This window comes from Culex quinquefasciatus, chromosome 1, assembly GCF_015732765.1.
Source record: "Culex quinquefasciatus strain JHB chromosome 1, VPISU_Cqui_1.0_pri_paternal, whole genome shotgun sequence".
Classification (NCBI taxonomy): Eukaryota; Metazoa; Arthropoda; class Insecta; order Diptera; family Culicidae; genus Culex; species Culex quinquefasciatus.
Window position 1 is genome coordinate 108,713,872 of NC_051861.1, and position 20,795 is coordinate 108,734,666.

Genomic DNA, 20,795 nt, shown 5'->3' on the forward strand with positions numbered 1-20,795 from the left:
TCACCTCTTGACATTTGGCAGGGTCCTTTTTTCTGACGTTCGTTTTGGCAAATTTTGATTGACTTATGTGCATGCCGTAACCCAACAAAAAGGGCCAAAGATCCTTCGTCAAAAAAGTGCAGTTTGGCCCGGCGCGCACACAGCGCACTTGAAAACAATTTTCTCTTTGTTGTTTTGCTTTTCTGATTTGAGGAGAAATCTGATTTTTTAAAAAGGTCCGACCCTCTGATTGTTGTCGTCAATAGAGAAAAATCTTTTTCCGACTCTCGAAAATTGGTCCAATTAGGCTAATTTTCTTCTAGAATTACAACGTTTTGTTGGTAAAAGTTGATTTCCCTCGTTCTCCAAACTTTCTGAATGGTCGTCTAGCCTCCTCGGTGTAGATCACGTAAGCTCTTCAAGCTGATCGGTTCGCCTAGATTGTGAGTACAGCTCTCTGCTTCTTCCAGCTTCAAGGGAACTTCGACTTTGAGATTCATCTCCGTCTGGCCGTCTCCGGATTGTACGGAGTCCCATTTTCATCGTTTCAATCGTTTTTATTGTGTGTAAAAGGCGCCAACTTTACTGACTTTTTGACGCCTAGTTCGCCCTCATCGGGACCGTTTTATCTCTGTTGTTGTTGTTGTTCTTTCTTTCTTTCTCTATTCGCTCTCTATTCCGAACGGGGTTCGCCCGTTCAAATAGAGTCGAAGGAAGGCCCATAAAACTGGGCACGGTTCTACGAGCGGCGATGATGGCTTCTGTTTTTATTGTTTTATTTTTATGGTTTATTTTTTCATGTTTTTTTTCCGCTTTGGGATTCCGACGATGGTGTCAAAGTGATAGTGTCAACAGAGTAACGACGACGGGGATGGCTTTCTGTTGTGATGAAGCCCTTCCATGGGAAGTTTTACGGGGAAATCGAGCCTCCAATTGGACATCTTTGCGACGGTGCTGTTGGGCGTTTAAAGAGGGTCTGGGATTGGTTACTGGATTAAGATTGAAGATCTGAAATTTATCAATATCAATATCAAATTCGGCCAAAAATGGCTTTAGGTCTCAAAACATTGAAGATGTTTTGCCGCATGTATCTATTGAAATATGCCGTAATTTGCTATTGATTTTTGCCAGAAATGGTTGAATTTGTTTTCCAAAATTTATTTGCAAACTTGACTAAACACAATTCTGACAGTGTTTGTAATTCCAAATCTCGCAATCACAGTCAACACAACACACAGTGGTTTGACACTTTTAGTTCGAATTGTCACTTTTTATACGGCGCGCACGTACACTATCAAAACAATCAGACAATCTTTCCTGCAGTGGAATACCACCTTCAGCAAACATCAAGCCAGTACAGTGGACTCTCTCATGCATCTTGAAGGAACTGCAAAATTTATTGACAGGCAATATTGATATCGACAAGATCGACAGCCAGAGAGTCGACTGTACAAATCAGTGGCCGAATCGTTGACCGGAATCCGGCAGCAGATTAGTTTGGCTTTAGGATGAATCACTTCTAGTTTCATGCAATTCTTCAAATATACAATCTAGCCTGGGCAAAGGTTAAAGCCACTTGACTATCTTCAACCCGGTTGGAAACGATGGCCGCATTTCGGGCGACTGTCTGGGTATTTGCGCTTAACCCTCTGACAGATTTTCCCCAAGATTTGTGCCCTAAATTTTGGCGAATGTACAACTAACCGGTCGTGCACGGCTCATCCGTTTGTTTGTTTGCCAAACAGCTGGCAGATATTCCACCCGATATTTTTCAAGATATCGTCAGATTAGCATGTCGTTAAGAATAATTTGCCCTTTTGTGCACGTCAAATGGTCAATATTTTTATTCACACACCCATTTTTTTCATTTCAGCAAAATAAATAACTGAATGCGATTCAGGTACCATCACTTTTGTTGTAATTCGGAAAAGAAACAAAATCATTGCTGAAAAATCAATAAACAATAATCTGTCGAACTGAAATGTCACTTATGACACATTTTTTGTGTTTGATTTTTCTCAAATGCAAACCAGTTATTTTTTTAAAGTTTGACACGAATAAAATGGCATAAAAATCAAATCACGCGTGGCATTTCACTTTAACTGCAAAAACCTGGCAACAATGCCAATCGAGAAGATCGACAAAAACAAAACGCGCTTTATGCGATTTGACAGCGCGTATTTGACGTAAGTGCGGCGTGTCGTTCCGAAGCTGGTTGGCCGCGTGTCTTTTTGGGGAATATCCGAAATAATCGAAAAACCAGCAACGATTGCTGATCCTCCAACAGAAATAAAGCTACTGAAGGTTCAGCAAAACAAACTGACATTTCATGTGCTGTTGTTGTTGTTGTTTTGACAACTGTTTTAGGGAGCGTTTTTATATTACGTAACGCAAAAATTGGATTTTTAACCCCTTCTTCCCTCGAACAAAATTTCCATACAAGTTTTAAAATTATGGAATGGAGTGCAACACGGCATTCGATGCCCCCCTTCTCCCTAACTGCATTTCGTAATAAAAGAACGCTTCCTTACTGAAACTGCAGTCAATCATCGGTCAAAATTACAAATAAAAATTGACTGAGAGTTCCTGTAAAATCTAAATTGCTGAATGGTTTACTAAAATTCTAGTTGATTTTACTGATATAACTTGGTTGAAAACAACATTGCTGGAAAGTCGCAGTTGGAGCCGTTGGAGTCGGGTACTTTTAAGGACTCGGAGTCGGAGCCGAAAAAGGCTGAGAACACGGATTTGAAGTCACTAAATCTTCAAAAACTGAACTCGGAGTAGGTTAAATTTCAACAACTTTGTATGGCAGATGTTGTTGGAGTCGGAGTTGGAGATGTTGGAATCAAAACATTTTCGGATCCCGGATTTGTAGTCGGAATGAAAGTCGTTTCTAAAGCTACCTAACTCTGCAGCCCTGGAAAACATACATTTAGTAGATGTCCTTAACAAAAAATACATTAATTTTGATTTTTTCATGAACATCACTTAGAACATTACAAAGACTTGCAAATAGTGACCGGTTTAGAAGCTTATTTCATAATATTTATTTGTAAACATTGAGAAATCGCTTGCTAACCATGCAAAATAGCCTTTTGATGTATTTTGAGCACAAAAAGAAAACAAAATCGGCCCTTTGGTCTCGATTTGTAGTGAAGAAAATGTGCCGTCGTCAACAGTAGGCTAAAATCCTATAAACTGAGCTGCTGGCGAGCTATCAAATACGTCACATTGACTTTTTCCTAGCTCTAACTTAATTTTGCCATAACCCAGTCACGACGTGTTCACACTCAAACGCCACACCTTTGTTCAACGATTTCCGTGCCCATAATTTCATGCCTTTGACAGCTGTCAGTCGTTCCAACTAGCGAATTTGGATTAACTGCTTCAAATACAGTTCCATTCGAGTTAGCGCGTCCGCTCTGTTATGTTATTATTGGCTGATTTGTTTACACTTTGGCGACTCTTCTCGCAAACGTCAAAAGATACAAAATTGATGCCGAATCATCTCCGGAAGGGATTCGAAAGTAGATCCAGCAGCAATTTGTCCTCATTTGACGTAAACATTATGATCGGAATACTAAAGACTTACGGAGAATTATCAAATGTCAAAAACCATTATCAAGTCAATCCCAAAAATTGAATCATTCCGCCGAATTCTTCCCAAACACCACCCAAAAACCTCGCACGACAGCCCAGCAACCGCCAAGCGCCTTTTCATCGCCAATTTCCGGCACCATCCATCATCGCGTGATGTCGTGCCGCCGTCGGACCGCCGTCAAACGCACCGCAAACCGAAACTTCATCAAAAAATTCTGTGTGACGACGGCGCCGGACCGCCGCCTTCGTTTGCCAAATTTCGCACTCAATTCCTCGGAAGAGAGTCCGACTTTTACGACCTGACACAAATCATCTTCGTCACGGACCTTACGGTCACGGGGCGTCTAGCCCTCGGAATCCCCGGGACACGACGGGGTGCCTGCTTAAAGTGCCAATCACAACCGCGGGGGGTCCGTCGCCGGTGTGATTCTAAGAGACTGTCAAAGGCGCAAAGCGCCTTTTCGCGTGACAGACGAGTAGGCGGGGTGAGGTGACACTTACCGTGGGTTTCTGCATGTGCGTGATGTTGGTGATGTTCATGCCCATGGCCGGTATCTGGGCGCCGTAGAACTGTCCGGCCGCCGACGGACTCATGTCGGTCAACATGCTGAACGTCGTGTGTTCGAGCCTCCGCGTGGGATCCGACGTTTTGACGGGCGTTTTTGTGCTGCGTTCCGGGACAATACGAGCTTCTTCCTCTTCTTCTTCCTCACAGACTACGAGCGCTCTATTTTTACGAGTTCGCCTTAGCGCCTTAGCTGTTCGAGGGGCCCTTTTTTCGACTCTTATCTACCTCGATCGGTTCTTCGCCCAACAACTGACGTACGGACCGCTCGGTTTAGTGCGGGAGCAATTAAATCAAATGAGTCATCTTAAAAACACTCACTTTTAAGGTTAGGCGTTTAGTTCTGCTCGCGAAGCGCTCGTTGGCTCTCGCAAGAGCTCGCTCTCTCGCGATTATTTGTTTAATTTGATATTTAGAGAAAACGATAGGCCGAGACTGCTCGCGGCAACTTCTAAAACATTTTTCCTTTTTATTCGATATTTTTGCTGCTGCCTTAAACTCTTGGGAGCTATTAGGCTTTTTGTGTGATTATTATTATTTGGCGGCTGCCGAGCCCGTTCGAAAAACTGCGCTCTTTTCCACCGCTAATTGCGCGTTATAAAAATAACAATGAGCAATTTTACGTGTTCATTACTGGTCTTTCGGCGCGCACCGACACACACACTTGAAACTTTCACAAAAGGCGCCTTCGCGCGAACTAATCAGCTGTCAATCACCGAGGACCCCGCTGTGGCGTAGGGCGTTAGGTCGCCGCTCCGTCCAAGTGATGTCGCGCGCGGTTCGAATCCCGTCAAGATTGATTGTTTCTCTTCACGATTTCGCTAGCTGTCACCATGCGCGCGGAGATGATCCAAGATGGCGTCGTCGTAACCGGAAATGTCACACACTCGCGCGCGGCGACTGGAACTGTTGAATAAGGCAGGAACCTCGGGTTTTTCGTTCACCTCGGCCTCCTTGGTTTGACAGATTAGAATTTATTATTTTTCCTCCTCGACGACCTAGGGGTCGGTCACTGTGCACGAAAAAACAAAACACACTCGCCGCTTTGACGCGTCGGAACACTGCTGCGGCGGCGGCAACTCAACACACTACACAAAAACGAAAGGGGTCCCTTCAAAACAAGCACCCAGCGGCAGACCAGCGCTTTCCCATTGATAAATTAGAGTTTTGTGTACGTGTACGTTCACCATTCAAGATTATTCTTTCAACTAACTTGAATAGTTTTTTGAATAATATGGAAAAACTTGTTTGATGATAAATTACTCATACAACAGCCGAAGCGAAACGAGCTCGTGCACGACTGAAGGCAAAAGCGAGAAAGCATGAGCTCATGAGCTCGCCCGAACGCTCGTAAACCCCTCAGCAGAGAGAGCGCACCGCGCTCTCCCTTCTCTCACGCACACCACGAAAAAAAACCTGCTCAATCGCAGCAGGCCGCTGCTGCGAAACCGGTTCCGAAGCCTGCTGCGATGGTGTGCTGCACCCAAACGTCACACAAACACGCAGAGCAGCTCCCGCTGCTCTCTCTCTCCACTTTTGCTACCAGTTGGTATTGGTGGGGGCGCACAGTAGGCCCCGTGTCGTGGCTGCCACGCCCTCTTTCTCCCACACACAGCTGCGCAAGAGAGGAGAGCGCAAAGCGTGCTGTCACGCCCCGTTTTTTTTGCGAGCGCAAGCGTTTGTATTTGTGTGAGTGGATACCCGAACAGGGGGGGAGTTGATCAATTTTGTGATTCTTTTCTTACTTGTTTTTTCGAGGGTGTGCGCGCGCCCCCTTTTTTTACCAGTCGCGCATAGAATTTTATTTCGTAATTTTGTAGCGCGGAGCCGAATCAAAAAAGTAAAATATTTATGTTGTGTACACAAATTTGCACCATAACCTCTAAATCACCGCCGAAAGAGTCGAGATTTGTGCGGTTTTCGATGTGAATGCAGCGAAATTAGGGCGAAAGAAAGGTGCTGAGGTGCTGATTTATGTCGTCTTTGCATGGAATGTGTGATTTGAATCAGCAAATTGTGTGTGAACGGTTTGAATTTGTTGAAGAAAAATAAGGAAACGTGGTTAAATTTATTGTTGGAGCATTTTGAGCTTGTTTTTTTACTAATAAAACATGAAATTTCTGCCGAAGTTGAATGTTTTTGTCAAGTTTGCTTATTCTATCAAATTAATGTAGTTTTTTATATCCGTTGTTTGGCTGCTTTCGGGGCTAACTGTTCGACGTGAAGCCAGCATTTTTAATAGGGAAGAATTTACTGAGACAGCTGTCATTTCCCTTGTTACACATTCAGAAAAATGTCTTATTTTAGGCTTACATTATTTTTCCTTGTATTATTTATAAAAAATATTTATAAATTTATAAAATATTATTATAAACAAACTTCTCTCTTTTATAAATAATTTTTTGATCCAGATTAAAAAAGAACAGTTTTTTTCAGTACTGAGATATTTTTGTTTTGAACTTACTTAGCCGAATTCGTCTAATCCGACAAAAATATTTACCCATTTTGACAGCTAATGTGATTTAGCGGTCCATTTGACCACGGCAAAGCCATAACGCTGCTACTGTCAATTAAAGTAAATGTTATGGTCTGATTGCATGGTGGATTTCACTCAAAGATTGTAATATATTTTATTTAATTCAATTCAATTTGTTTTTATGAGTAAATAATCATCATACCCAATAACACTCTGAATAACCTCTAAAATTTTAACGGGAGTTTTAAAATAATATTGAAAAAAATGCATCGCTTTCTTCAGTTTATCTATCGAAAAATGTTTACCTCAAAGTATTATTCTGCATTTAATGAACAAAAGTAATCAGAAATAGTTTTATGACGTGGCGTGTTGGTTTTCATAAAAAAATACTGAGAGCTTCATGACTGTTTTGACAATTCCGGAGTTTTTTAATAGGTCCTATAAAAATCTGAAACAAAATAGCTTATGGGACCTTTATTTTAATATAGAATTGCTTATTAAAAAGCATCAATTCGGATTTTTTTTTAATATTTCACAAAACAAGCTGTTGTTTTTTTAAATCGTATTTAAGAAAGTAATACAGCTTAAGCAACATTTTACGGTTTTTTTCAATTACACACTACCATAAATTCAGACTTTATAAAACAAATAAGTATATTTTAGGTAATTTATCGACAAAAAAATGCAATGTTTTCAAAAAATCTAATTTTATTTTTAAAAAAATTCCAGTTAATTGAAATATTAATAATTTCTTTGTCAACATTAATTTTTTTTCAAAATGTTTGAAATTGATGTGTAAAGGATATGTAAAGTTTATATTTTCTTTTTCTTTAAAGCGCGCTGATCAGAAAATAGCAAATTTGTTTCGCCGAATGGACATTTCTCTGAAAATTGTTTGGCCAAAAATAAATCAGTTGATTGAAATTTCGTGATTTTTTTACATTCTTTGTCGCATGACGAGTTCTTTGAATAATTAAAGAAGGTGATTCTCATTAAAAAAAGAATGAATTTTCAAATCAATTTTCCTGTTAGTTTTCTTTTCTGGTTTTTCAATAAATATTTTCTTGAATTTTTGTACTTTTTTGAACATTAGCAGTTTTTGAGAATTTCAATGAGTTTTTGAATTCGTTCAAACATGGACATGGGAACATGGGAGTTCATATTCAAAGAATCTAAATTGGTTTAAAAACTTTTGACGGGAAGTCTTTTGAATGTGAGCAATTAAATTAATGTTTTCATAAAATAATGTTTAGGACGTTTGCATTCTTTTGAACAAAAGCGGTTTTTGAAACATTTAACTAGATATTTATTATTTATTTTTGTGTCTGCAATGCATTTCTTTTGAGCATCAGCAGGTGCTTAAAAAATGAGCAGTTTAAAAAAACATGTTTTCTTGTAATAAATATATGATGAAAAACAACTTAAAAGCAGTTCTTTAACATCATGAGAATAAGATTTCTTATCTATTTTTTGCGTTAAGGAGGTATTAGACTATGACAAACAAACAAAACAACTCGAGCATTTTGACAGTTTGGAAGTTGTCCTGCATTTGTTTGCAGAAACGCCAGCCTGCATATATTTTGCTTTGTTTGCGAGATTGCCGCCCACAAGTTGACGCGTTTGGCAAATTGTCAAACACGAAAAAGTGTGAGGTTGTTAGTTTGTCTGTCATAGTCTAAAACCTCCTTTATTTTGAACATGGCAGTACAGTCCTGGCTCGAAGATCCGAAGGCCTAGGCAAAATTTCACTTCGGTTAATCGAAACTTCCGACAATCGCATCATAAACAAAACAAAAGTTGTGTTATTTTTGAATGCTTATCCGCCCTTTTCTCGTGTTGCTCCAGATTTGCTGTTAAAAGTAAGAACATAAACAAAACATAAAAAAAAACATTTTTCATGATTCGATTGTTCGTAGTCCCATACAAACCTCCGAATAATCGAAACTTCCGATAATCGAGTCTGGACTGTATATGAATTTTTAAATCAATTTATTTTTGTGAGGTCTTGCTTGTTTAAAACATGAACAGTTCCTTGGATTGGAAGGTCATGAGTATTACAATAGAAATAATTCTGTATTTTTTAGAAACATTGCCAGATTTTTAATAAATTCTCGGCAGCTATTTATAGAAAGTACCTGATACAATTAAATTGCTGAGTTTTTGCATTCTTTCCATCGAAAAAAGTTCGAAAAGAATAGGTTTTATGTAAAAACAAGATTCTCTTAAAATATTTTGTTTTCTGTGGGTTTTGCGTTCTTTTAAACATGACCAGATTTAGGAAAAAAAAAAACGAATGAAGTTTCAATGAGTTTTTGCTTACTTTTAAAGTTCAAACACGTTACAAAACCAAATTTCGAGCCAAACATTTTACTAGGGCACAAAACCAAAAACCGCGATTCGAGAAAATCGCTTGCAAAAAGTAGACAGCTTGTTTCAATTCCTATTTTAAAAAGAAGCTTGACTGATGGTATTTTTACTGATGATTTAAGAAAATTTTCGATATTATTCGATAAAACACATCATTATCCTCAACTCTGCTTTAATGCTTCTTAATTTATGTTGATTTTCGCAATAAAACTCATAATTTTACAAAATCGCGCTATTGGACCCTTTTAACTTTCCAACTGTTGTTCATAATGGGCCCTTTCTTAATGCAATTTCGAAAAGAACTGAAAGGGCACTAAAGCGCTGTCACTTGATTGTTGTTTTTAATGATGTTTATGGGCCTTTTTGTTTAGTTAGAAATAATGAGGAATTCAGCGGAAATTTTGATAATTTGTGAAGTTTTGTGATCGAATGGTGTAGATAAGGTATGTGAAACATACAAATTCTTCAAAAGTAAACTGAACAGCAGCCGCGGGCCGTTTTAAATATTGTATTTCGACGAAGTTTTTTTTTGCAGAAATCCTTGGTGAAACGTAAACCAAACTTTGTTTTGAAGTGGATTAGTGTTAAGAATGTATGAAAAGTTCACTTTATAACATAGAAAGTTCCTTAACCACGAAAACCTAACGAAAAAGAAAAGGGCACAATTGAACTTTTTTTCTGGTTTAGAGTGAACATTGTTATGTGCCCTTTTGTTTTTTTGATTTTTCAATAGGAATGTTTGCTATCGATCTGATTCTTGGAGAAATTTTGGGAGTGTACTAATGAATGGAATAGTGGAATAATTCCAAATGTTTACGTTTTGGTTTTGTGCCCTAATGAAATGTTTGGCTCGATTTATCGATTTTTCGACATTCTCCAGCGACAACAACGACACGTTTTGGATGACAGGTCTTACATTTTAATTATTTATTCGTTGTTTCATTGGTCCAACCATCAATCGCAGCTAGATTAACAACCAGAAATGTTTATAAAAAGTAAAACTTGAACCAAAAAGGGTCGAAATTTCGCTTTTTCTCACTCCGTTGCAACGTCACGGAGTGATCGATGTGGCAAATGAAAACTTCGTCCTTAATTAGTTTTCCATAATCACTACTTGAAGAAAATTCAATTTCCAATCCGAATCTGTGATAATAATAAGTTTGGGACAGGTTTTGATAGCATACGAGCCATAACATTTATGTTTTCATTCAATTTGTTATGTTTGCAAGGTTAAAATCATAGAATTAGCTCAATAATCAAACTAAACAAGGACGATAGTTTATAAATTGCTTAAAAGAAATTAAAATGGTTTTTTTTTTCTTTGTTGTGCATCGGATTTTAAATGAACTACAACTCTTTTTTTAATGTTATTCAAATTAAATAAGTATTTTTTTTCTAACATACTTTTCATATGACATGACTAGAAATGTTTTGAAAATTTCTATGAAGTTTGATGAACAAAGATTAAATAAGAATTTTGTCCCGGGAATTCCCAGGATGGACGCACTATGAATTTCCATTAAAAATTTGAAGTTTTTTGAAAAAGAATGTTTTTTTTTCAGGAGAGCCAGACACATATTTTTGATTTAAAGCTTTCAAAAAGTATTTTAAATAAGGATATTTCTTGATTCTTGATGATCAGTATGAAGAAAGAAGGAATGAAACCTGAAATTGTTTTATTATTGAAATCAAACCTAGAAAAAAATAATTAAATTTCAAGATTTCAGTGAGGAAAACCGTGCTTTTCGTAGACTTCCAATGAACTTCACAAAGATATTTATGTTTACTCATTGATGTTCCTCCCAGAGTATGAGAGAGAAATCTCTTCATTCCATTTTCACCACCGCTCATATTTGTTGGTTGTTTAGGTTAGACTATTCCATGTCTGTCAATAGATATAACTGTCATTTGTTTGATAACATTTCATTGCTAGTCAAACTTTCTTCCTACAAACTTTCTATCCTACTGTACCAAAAAGTCAAAAACTTCTCCTAAAAACACTTCCATCCTGTTGTTTCCCTGCCCAATTTGTCCCGATTAAACATTCATTACGGTTCCAGGTGACGCCACAAAATATGACTCCACAATACCCGCTCTCCCCTTCTCTTCAGCCAACCCAGTTGGGCTTCTCCGGGTTCGTGACCTGCCACCCAGGCTAGGTGGCCATGGCCATCGCCCCGGAACATACAAAGACAGAGAGAGAGACACCGCTGCCAAGGTAAAATTGAGATACCATTTCGTTTCGGTGGAACAAAATCCTCGACCATTTAATTTTCCCCAGCTGTCATCGCGGGCGCGCGGTGAATTACGAACTCGACATTTTTTTTTGTAATGAAATATTTACAAAAATTTTCCACTCCGGGTGCGGTGACTTTATATTCGGAACCCGAGGAGGGGTAGCGTTGGGAAGTTTGAGGTTATGTTTTCCCTCGTGGAAAAGTCACTTCAACTGAGCCGCGAGCTCAGGGAATCCAGCAAAGTTATTCCACTGGAAAATGGAGAGTTGTTGTAGAATTGAAAACATAAATTTTTCTGGTGTTTCGCCCCCTCCTCCCTCTTGAAACATTGGCCAAGTGACCCATCCGACACGGTGAAAAGGGAGGTCGGACAATTCCAGATTCACATGCACGGAAAATAGTCGAAAAATCGATTTGACAGATGATATTTTGAAGTAACGTCACCTTCAGCGTTTTAAACATTGATAGGTGCAGCACAATCAAAATATAAAGCTAAAGGTGAGACAAACTGTTAACGTCATCTGTCAAAATGCAAAAAGTCAAAACAAATTCAACAAACTTTCCGTGTCGTGGTTTTTTGGACGCAACTAGAGTCGTCGTCGTCGTACCTTGTAATTATTGAAACAAGAGCGCTCGACCGATTGTACCCCCGGAATTCATCCGTCCTGGTCCTCCCCAAGCCAACAACAAACCCTGGACAACGCTGCTGGAAAATGAAATGCCAACCACGAACGTGTGTGTGTGTGTGGCTGGGAGTAAAAAGTGAAATTAAATGAATTTTGAACGGAACTTTAAACTAACCTGGTCAGAGACAAATGGACCTAAACTAACAAACTAACAAACTAACAAACTAACAAACTAACAAACTAACAAACTAACAAACTAACAAACTAACAAACTAACAAACTAACAAACTAACAAACTAACAAACTAACAAACTAACAAACTAACAAACTAACAAACTAACAAACTAACAAACTAACAAACTAACAAACTAACAAACTAACAAACTAAGAAATTTGTTTAGTTTTTAGATTTTAGTTTTAAATTTCTTTTTTTTTGGAATAAGCTGTTATTTTTCGACAAAAAACGTCTTTTTATCTGTGATCACTCCATGCAACAGTGGTAGTCGGTTGTGGTTTTGACTCCAGTGACTAAAGGGCTAGTAGCTACGGCTTTTCGATGTGAAGCGGTGAATGGCTTAAGCTCTGACGGCCTGCCCTGAAATGGTGGTGGTGGAGCTGGACCAACAACAATCTACAAATTGTTTATAATTGCTCCCCCGGAATAATTAATTCAGGTTTCATTTTTATTACTTTTTTCACGACTGCGACTATATTTCACTGCGGTTTGGCGGTTTGTCGAGCGGTGTGAGAGTTTTATATGCTGCTACATAGTGATGAAATAGAGACATTCTTTGTAGTGACTTGTTCTGGATTAAAAATTAAGCACTTGAAAGAAGTGTTTGTATTTATGTAGACATTTTTTTTTAATTCTAAAGAAAACCTCGTAAGGTACATTCGAAAGCAGCTAACAATCTCTTTCTCAATCATAACTCGACATGTCATCTCCCAATTATTCCATAAATTTTTAAAACATCTGTCCCACTCCCGAAAAAATAAAGTCGTCAATCCAGATATCGATGAAAACACGACTTCCCATCACTCAGTTAAGTATATGGGCCGGTGCGTGTAATGAACCCCGCGTCCACCTCCTACTCCTCCTCCCCTTAACTAGAGTTCAAAAATTGTCCATCTGCAACCTAGTTTTTGTGTCACGCCAAGACCACGAGGGAAAAAAGGGGGCCGTCCACCGGGACACGTGTTCCAATTCCAGCACGCTCGGAAGACCCCGGGACCGGAAGTGCTGCACTGAGATTTTTTTTTGTTGTTTTCTTTGTTCCGATTGTCGAAGGAAAAAGGGGGAAGGGAATTGATGCAGAGAGATGTGCACCAATCGATAAAGGAAACGCACAAAGGTCCTGCTCGTTGTTGGGCCGATTGAGGTCCTAGCCGTAGAATTTTCCAACGAGGAGACGGATTGGTGGATTTGTTGGCGCATTGTGGAATATTGTTACTTTAGGGGAGGATGTGGTTAAGTTTATTAAACTTTTACTAATTCTTTATTTATTTTAATAAAATTTCAAATTTTCGAAGAAATGATGGATTTGAAGTTATAAATACAGATATTGGATCTATCCTCTAGAAAAATAAATCCACGATTTTTTGGGATGCACTGTATGTAATTTCAAAAAGAGACGAAAAGATCTAAAAAATAAGCGAAAACTCAAATCTTATCAAACATTGAGTGTATCATAATTTAATACAGTTGACTCTCTGGCTCCGTCTGCAAAAAAAAATCATTCCCTTCTAAATCATACTTCGATCTTTTGTTCAATAATTCGATACCTTTCGCACTTGACGGTCCCTTCAATATTGACGTGAAAAAAGTTCACTGTATCATTTGTAAACTATTTTGAATATACTTCGTAACCATATTTTTTTTAAATTTTTAATTGAATAAGACACGTTTAAGCATTTGGTTCCATCAGAGTTTCAATCATCAGGCTTGACATAAATTTAACACATATTTTAGTTTAAGCCATCTTTATGTTTACTTTAAGAAAATGTTGAATTTTCATTTGGTTGTGTAAATAAGTAGGTATGCTATGAAGCGAATTTCGAAAAAAAGTCTTAGAAGGAAAATTGATTGACAATTAAGTAAACTTTTTGATTATAATCAGCGGTCAACATTGCTGAACACAAATTTCAGAGCAGAAAAAAAAACAAAAATATTGATATCAAAGAGTAAAGAGATTGCTTGCAAGCTTTACGAATTATCATAATTATACGAAATTTTGTTTTAAAAAAGTTTCGGGTTAACCAATTTGGGTAATTTAGTGTCGTTTATTAGTTTCGCCTTTCAAACTCATTCCCAGGCTTTCGATAGTATTTCTGACGCTTTGACTGTTTATTTCGGTTCGTCTATTTCTAAAATGTGAAAAATACCTTATTTTAGCAATATTCAAACTCAAATAAATGTTCGAGAAATCAATAAAATGTGAAATTTGCTTTACATTTCGATGAAAAAATACTTTCAAATTCTTAGAATAGAGTTTTACCTTAAACTTAAAAAAATACAACTGGTTTTTCTTTAAAGTACTATAACTTGTAAAGAATGCTAACAAACTCTTCCCTTTTATTTTTATTTTTTGATTCTTTTCTCTACAAATATGTAGATCATTGTAACACTCAAGAAATAATCCTCCAAAACTTAAAAAATAAGTATTTTTCCTCATAAATTTTTTTCCCATGAAACCAAAGGGCAAAACAAATTTCTGCAAATTGAAAAAAAGTACATTCAATTGTATACAGTTGCGAACATATTTTGAATTGTTTATTTATATTTTTGATCAAATATAAATCTTTACAATCTTTTTAAAATATTATTTGTTTTAGAATCTCAGATGGAAAAGACGGGAAATTTTTTAGAAAAAAAAATCCATAAAATTCATTGATACTGTGAATATTTTAACTGAAGGACAACTGTTATACTGTTTAAAGCATTTTAAGATACTTTTTCTGAAAAGAAATAAAAATGAAGATTGAAATTTAAAACTCACCCACACAGAAAAAAATCATGGTAATATTACATCTGGGAAAATGTGTAATTTTACCTCTGAAAATGTGTAATTTTACCACTTTTCTGTTGTAATGTCGCTTTTTCAGTCTTAATTGTCTTAATTACATTATAAAAGAGGTAATATTCAACCTTACAAAATTACACCTACCACATTTACACAATTTTTTACTGTCCACTTGACTTAATTTAATTAAATGTGGTACTAGCCTAATTAATATTTGACAAATTTAATTACATTTGCTAGAATTACGCTTATGCATTATTGAAGACAAGGATCCTGATTTTCGGCTCAAAAATCAGAAATCACTCACTCATTGCCGAGCGAATCTTTGCTCGCAATCGCTTCTCCCAGCGATACAAATTCTTCGTGAATTTCTGAATGCCCACTTCGTCCGTCGACCCGAGTCACACACGAATACGTTCAGAGAGGAGAGAATCTAACAAAATACCAGCTCGGCGCTCTTTTGGCCTGCGCTACCACAGTTTGCCGTAAATTTGTATTTGGCATGATGGATATTGCTTGTAAATGTGTCTTTGATGTTTTGTTATCAACAAAATAGCAAAATAAAATTGCAAAACAAAATGAGCAAAACAAAGCCGATCGCAAACTGTTTCGACTCAGCGACTGAGCGAAATAGCTCTATCGGTCTCTCCGAGAGCAAAGAGAGAGAATATTCTCTTTGCGTTAGATTTGTGGTCGCGAGTGAATGAGTATTTTTAGAGCAATCAGGATCCTTAGTTACAGATTCGGACATTTAACTTTAAAATTTTCCATCATTGGCGTTATTCATAAAGTATTTCACGCAAAAATCTTCCTCTTTTTAAATTTGGTAAAGTCCGACAGATAAAATATTTTTTTTAAAAGCAAAATAATTTTCATGTTTTTTTTTTTAATTAAAATAGAGGCTATATTTGAAAAAAAAATCGTTCAAAATATTTAATTTGTTATTTCAAAGATATTCATAAAAAGCATTGTTTTCAATTCAACAAAAACATTCAAAATCAATTCGAATTCTAATTAATTCAAATATCTTAGAATAAAAAAAGCTAAATTTTAATATCACTTAAAAAAATGCAATACTAAACGAATGTTTGGTAATATTCTAATGTTAGGGTTCATATTTTTTGGTTCATTTTTATCATTTTGAAATGATAAACTGAAAATATTCTGCTGCAAAAAATAATGCTGATAAATATTGATGTAAATTAAGTTTTTTGAATTATGTTTTGCTTATCATCCTAAATATCTTAATTAACATATTTAAATGCAAACAAAATATATCTAAACTCCCCTACAGAAAAAAAACCGTGAATCCTTCCGCATCGCGCATTCTTAAAGTCCTCAACGCAATTTTCTTGCATAAAAACAAGAAAGAAAGCAGCAAAAAAAAAGTCATATCAAAAGGACCCAGAGCTCTCCAAGCCCAATCGCTCACACCCAGTTCCGGTGTGTCGTATCGTATTTTTCCCTCTGTCAGTATGTGAATTGCTGGCACCTTTTTTCCTTCCACCGGGTTTTATTTCGTTATTCCGATTGTTCAGACTCATGTGGCCAGGACCCAGGAAGAAGAAGCAAAAAAAGGTGGTTAACTATTATTGCATTACTTGGTATAAATTTTCAAAAGCAATCTCAGCTCCCTCCTTTTTTCTACTTTCTACTCAAAAGGGGTCCTTTTCAGTTGGATAAAATTGCTCCATTTATTGCAGTTAGCAGCTCCCGGGTTGAATGGAAATTGCTCGCTTTGGGTTACCTCTTTTTCTGCGTTCACAAACGTCTTGCTCTACTTAAGGGGTTCCATTTTATTTCACTCTGCCAATCCGTTTGGTTGAATGAAACAGAATATCCTTCTTCCTGGAACTTTTTTTGTCGTTTTTTTATGCCCTTTTGCTGCGATTACACTGCTTTAAGCCCTTGTTTCATTTCGAGTAAATTGGTCCGGAAAAGTAGTTCAAAGTGGTCGTCAGTTTTCTGATGGCCGAAAAAGGATTATCTCAGCTGGTGGTGCAGAATGATGACAATTCCAGTTACTGTTGGAAGCTTCGACCGTTAGGTATGCGGAAAAGATTGTTGTTTTGAAACTTGCAAGTTCTAGGAAATCAATCATGCTTTTTTCTAAATGGTATTGACTAACGAAATCAAATAAATTTCTGCTTTTTTAAATAAAAAATTAATATTTTTGCAATTTCATGCTTTAGGGATCTTTTGCGAAAATTGACCTATACAAATTTTGTGTCATAAAAATTGTCACATTTTATTTACAAAAAAAAATGAATGATTTTAAAAAAGTTGACAACAGTCCACAGAAACTAACTAAGTTGTTACAGAAAAGACAATCATGTCATTTTCAATATCAGGGTTGATTTGAAAAATGTAAAGAGCAATTCCATGTCAAATAGGGAATCGGTTCTACCCGACCCTCTCCGATTTCAATGAAACTTTGTAGACATGTTATCCTACGCTTATATAAGCCATTTTTGTGTATATGGAGCCAGTTACACTCAATAATGACAGAAGGGCGTAAGTGTTTTAAATATTTGTGTATTTCGTAATTTAAATATTGCTTAATCTTGAAGCCGTTGTATCGTATCAAAAAGAGGTCACAGACAAACTTTTAGGAAATTTGACGGGCTTTCTAAAAAAAAAAACCATGAAAGAAAAAAAAACAGACATTTTTACTCCAGTCTCCATATTGAATATTGTCCTAAGTCCAATCCTTGTGAAGTTACAGTGGGTTTAAAAATAAAAATGTTGAAAAAATAGACTTTTTGTTGGTTTTCGGCAATTTATATATGACAGACTTAATTTTTCATTCTCAAAAATATTTTTACCGGAAGGCTCGTTCAATTTCTCATAAGTTTGTCTTTGACCACATTTTAATTGGATGTTTGGGCTTACAGATATAAGCTAATTTACTATCCAGGTTACTATACTACACTTAAAAAATATTATGTTCTCTGTTATGAGCAATGTAATTAGCTTATATCTGTAAGCCCATACATTCAATTGAAAAACAAACTTATGGGAAATTGGACGAGCTTTCCGTTAAAAATATTCTCGAGAATGAAAAATCAAGTCGGTCATATAGAAAATGCCAAAAACCATCAAAAAACCTTTTTTATCAACATTTTTATTTTTGAAATCTCTGTAACTTCACAAGGGTTGGACTTAGGACAATGGTCAATGTGATACCAGCGTAGAGCCCCTCGATCGTCACAGCACGAACGAGTGAGTTCTTACCCAACGGAAAATGGGTAATACCGAGGAAGCGTGTAGGTGAGGCGGGGAGAGAAACAGAGAACAGAATTCTGAGTGCAAACCTCGTGTACGGAAGTGTAATAAAAGCGGATTGATAAAACTCCAAATAAACTTAATTATTTAATGAGAAATCCTCGGTACTACAAACTGGCGACGGGCTGGAAGAACCACAGCGTGAATTTGGTTACTCAACAGGTAAATTATACTACAAAAATCATGCAAAAGAAGACGAAAAAAAAAAATAGGTCATTTGTTATCCGAGCATTCGTTGGTGAAGGTTGTCTGAATCAACATGACTCGTCGCGTCCCGGCGCAAAACGCCGGCAATATTGCCCTACCTGCGGCTCAAGCAGGCAAAAAAGTGGGAATTTCCAAAGGAAGGTTGAGGCCTCAACTGATGGCCAAAACCGGGAATTTCCAAAAGGAAGGTGCTTTTGGAAGTGACATCGAACAGCAAAAAGACGAAAAAGAGCGACGGTACTGTACCGATGGATGAGGAGGAGGAGAACTCTTCATCGCACGAGGAGCAGCTTTTGAAGAACAACAAGTTCGCTGGACTGCCTGACGAGGACCAGGTAGCGGAAGCAAAGGAGAATGAAGTGAAACAGCGAAAGGAGAAACTGCCTCCTTTTATGTGAGGCAATCAGCAGCAACGATCGACTTTCGTGCGGGGCTGGTTGAACTCATCAAGTCTGGGAAAGTCCAAGGCAACATTCGTCTGTGTCAGGACGGATTTAAGGTGCTGGTGCAATCCAGGCAACACTATCAACTGGTCAAGGATTACTTGACCGAAAACGAGGCGGAGTACTTTACCCATGATGTCGTCATGGATAAGCCGTTCAAAATCGTCGTCAGAGGTCTGTACGACATGCCAGTGGAGGAATTAGCTGCCGAGCTAAAAGTTTTGAAACTGGATGTGTTGGCCGTGCACAAAATGAGCCGACGCAACAAAGACATCAAGTACCGTGACCAGCTCTACCTGCTGCATTTGGCTAAGGGATCGACGACGCTTCCTGAGCTGAAGGCAATTCGAGCGGTTTTCAACATTATCGTGTCGTGGGAGCGATACCGACCAGTGCATCGTGACGTCACACAATGCTTCAACTGCCTGGGTTTCGGGCACGGAGGTAAGAACTGCCACCTGAAGCGTCGTTGCGCCAAATGTGGTACTGATGCGCACATCACGTCCCAGTGCATCCAAGATTCGCTGGTGAAGTGCCTCAACTGCAACGGTGAGCACTCGTCAACCGACCGAAAGTGCCCCAAAGAGCTGAGTTCGTGAAAATTCGGCAGCAAGCATCGACGAAGAATCAGCCTCAGCGTCGTAGAACTCCTCCAGCCCTGGTGGAGCAAAATTTTCCACCTCTTCAACCGCGACGCCAGGTCCCGAACTTGGCACCGTTGCCGTTGGATCCCAGGAAGAGAGCTGAGATGAATCATCCACGGCCGGGTTCCAGCCAGGAGCCGAGACCGCCACCACCGGGCTTCAGCCAGGAGCCAAGACCAACCCAAGAACCAGCAGTTGAGGAAAATGGTAATGATCTTTACACCTCAACCGAACTCCTCAATATTTTCAAACAGATGTCCGCTGCACTGCGTGGATGCAAAACCAAGACCCAGCAGATTGAAGTGCTGACCTCGTTCGTCATCCAGTATGGATCGTAGGTCCCTCAAGCTGCTGAATTGGAACGCTTGCTCCATTAGGAGGAAGAATTTAGAGCTGGTGGATTTTCTTCGCGAGAAGGAGATCGACGTAGCTGCCATCACGGAAACTCATCTGAAGCCCGGTGAAAAAGTTTATCTACAAAACTACAAGATCGCGACGCAGCTCGACAGGACCACCTCTGGAGGAGGAGGTGTGCTTGTCGCTGTTCATCGTGATCTCAAGCCACGCCGGCTGCCACACTTTAAGCTGGACATCATCGAGGCCGTTGGAGTGGAAATTCCCACTTCGGTTGGCCCAGTACTCTTCATTGCTGCATACTGCCCACGTCAGGTGAATTCCAGAGATGGTTCAGCAGCAAAACTGAAGAGCGATATCCAGAAGCTGACACGGCGGAGCGCAAAGTACATCATCGCTGGTGACCTCAACGCGAAGCATGAAGTTTGGGGCAACAGCAGGAGGAATCGGAACGGAGTGATTCTGCACAACGATCTGCAAAACGGATACTACAACGTTGTGAGTCCGGATCGTCCAACGAGAGTGGCTCGGTCTGGGAATCACTCAATCATCGACTTCTTCATTACCAATATGGCTGAGAACGTGGCTCATCCTGAGGTGTTTGAAGAGTTGAGTTCTGATCACTATCCGGTGGTTGTGGAGGTTGGAGCTTCCGTTACTCCGCAGCGGCAAACAACCCGGAAAGATTACCACAACGTTGACTGGCAGCAGTTTCAGCAAGTGGTCGACAGCAACATCGACTATGATCAACAGAAACTTCTGCTGATATTGATCGTTCGCTGGAGGTGATCCAGCAGGCTATCAACCAAGCAGAGGCTGCCAACGTTCGGGAGGTTCCTGTTAATTTTAAGGTAACTGATATTGACGTAGATACTAAACACTTGATTAGACTTAGGAATGTTTATAGGAGACAATATCAACGGACTGGGGACTATGACAAAAGATTTCAGTTAACAATTTGAACAAAATCATACAAGACCGACTTGACA

General features: G+C 38.4%; 1 protein-coding gene across 1 annotated transcript in view; it reads right to left on the reverse strand.

The window, feature by feature from the left end:
• The window catches only part of LOC6036988 (transcription factor Sp9), a 56,588-nt gene extending 51,136 nt beyond the window's left edge, over positions 1–5,452 (reverse strand). The window contains exon 1 of the mRNA XM_038254666.1: positions 4,084–5,452. Within this exon, the coding sequence (XP_038110594.1) occupies positions 4,084–4,188 (105 nt within the window). The 5' untranslated portion in view covers positions 4,189–5,452. The remainder of the gene's footprint in view (positions 1–4,083) is intronic.
• Between the last annotated feature and the right edge of the window lie 15,343 nt (positions 5,453–20,795).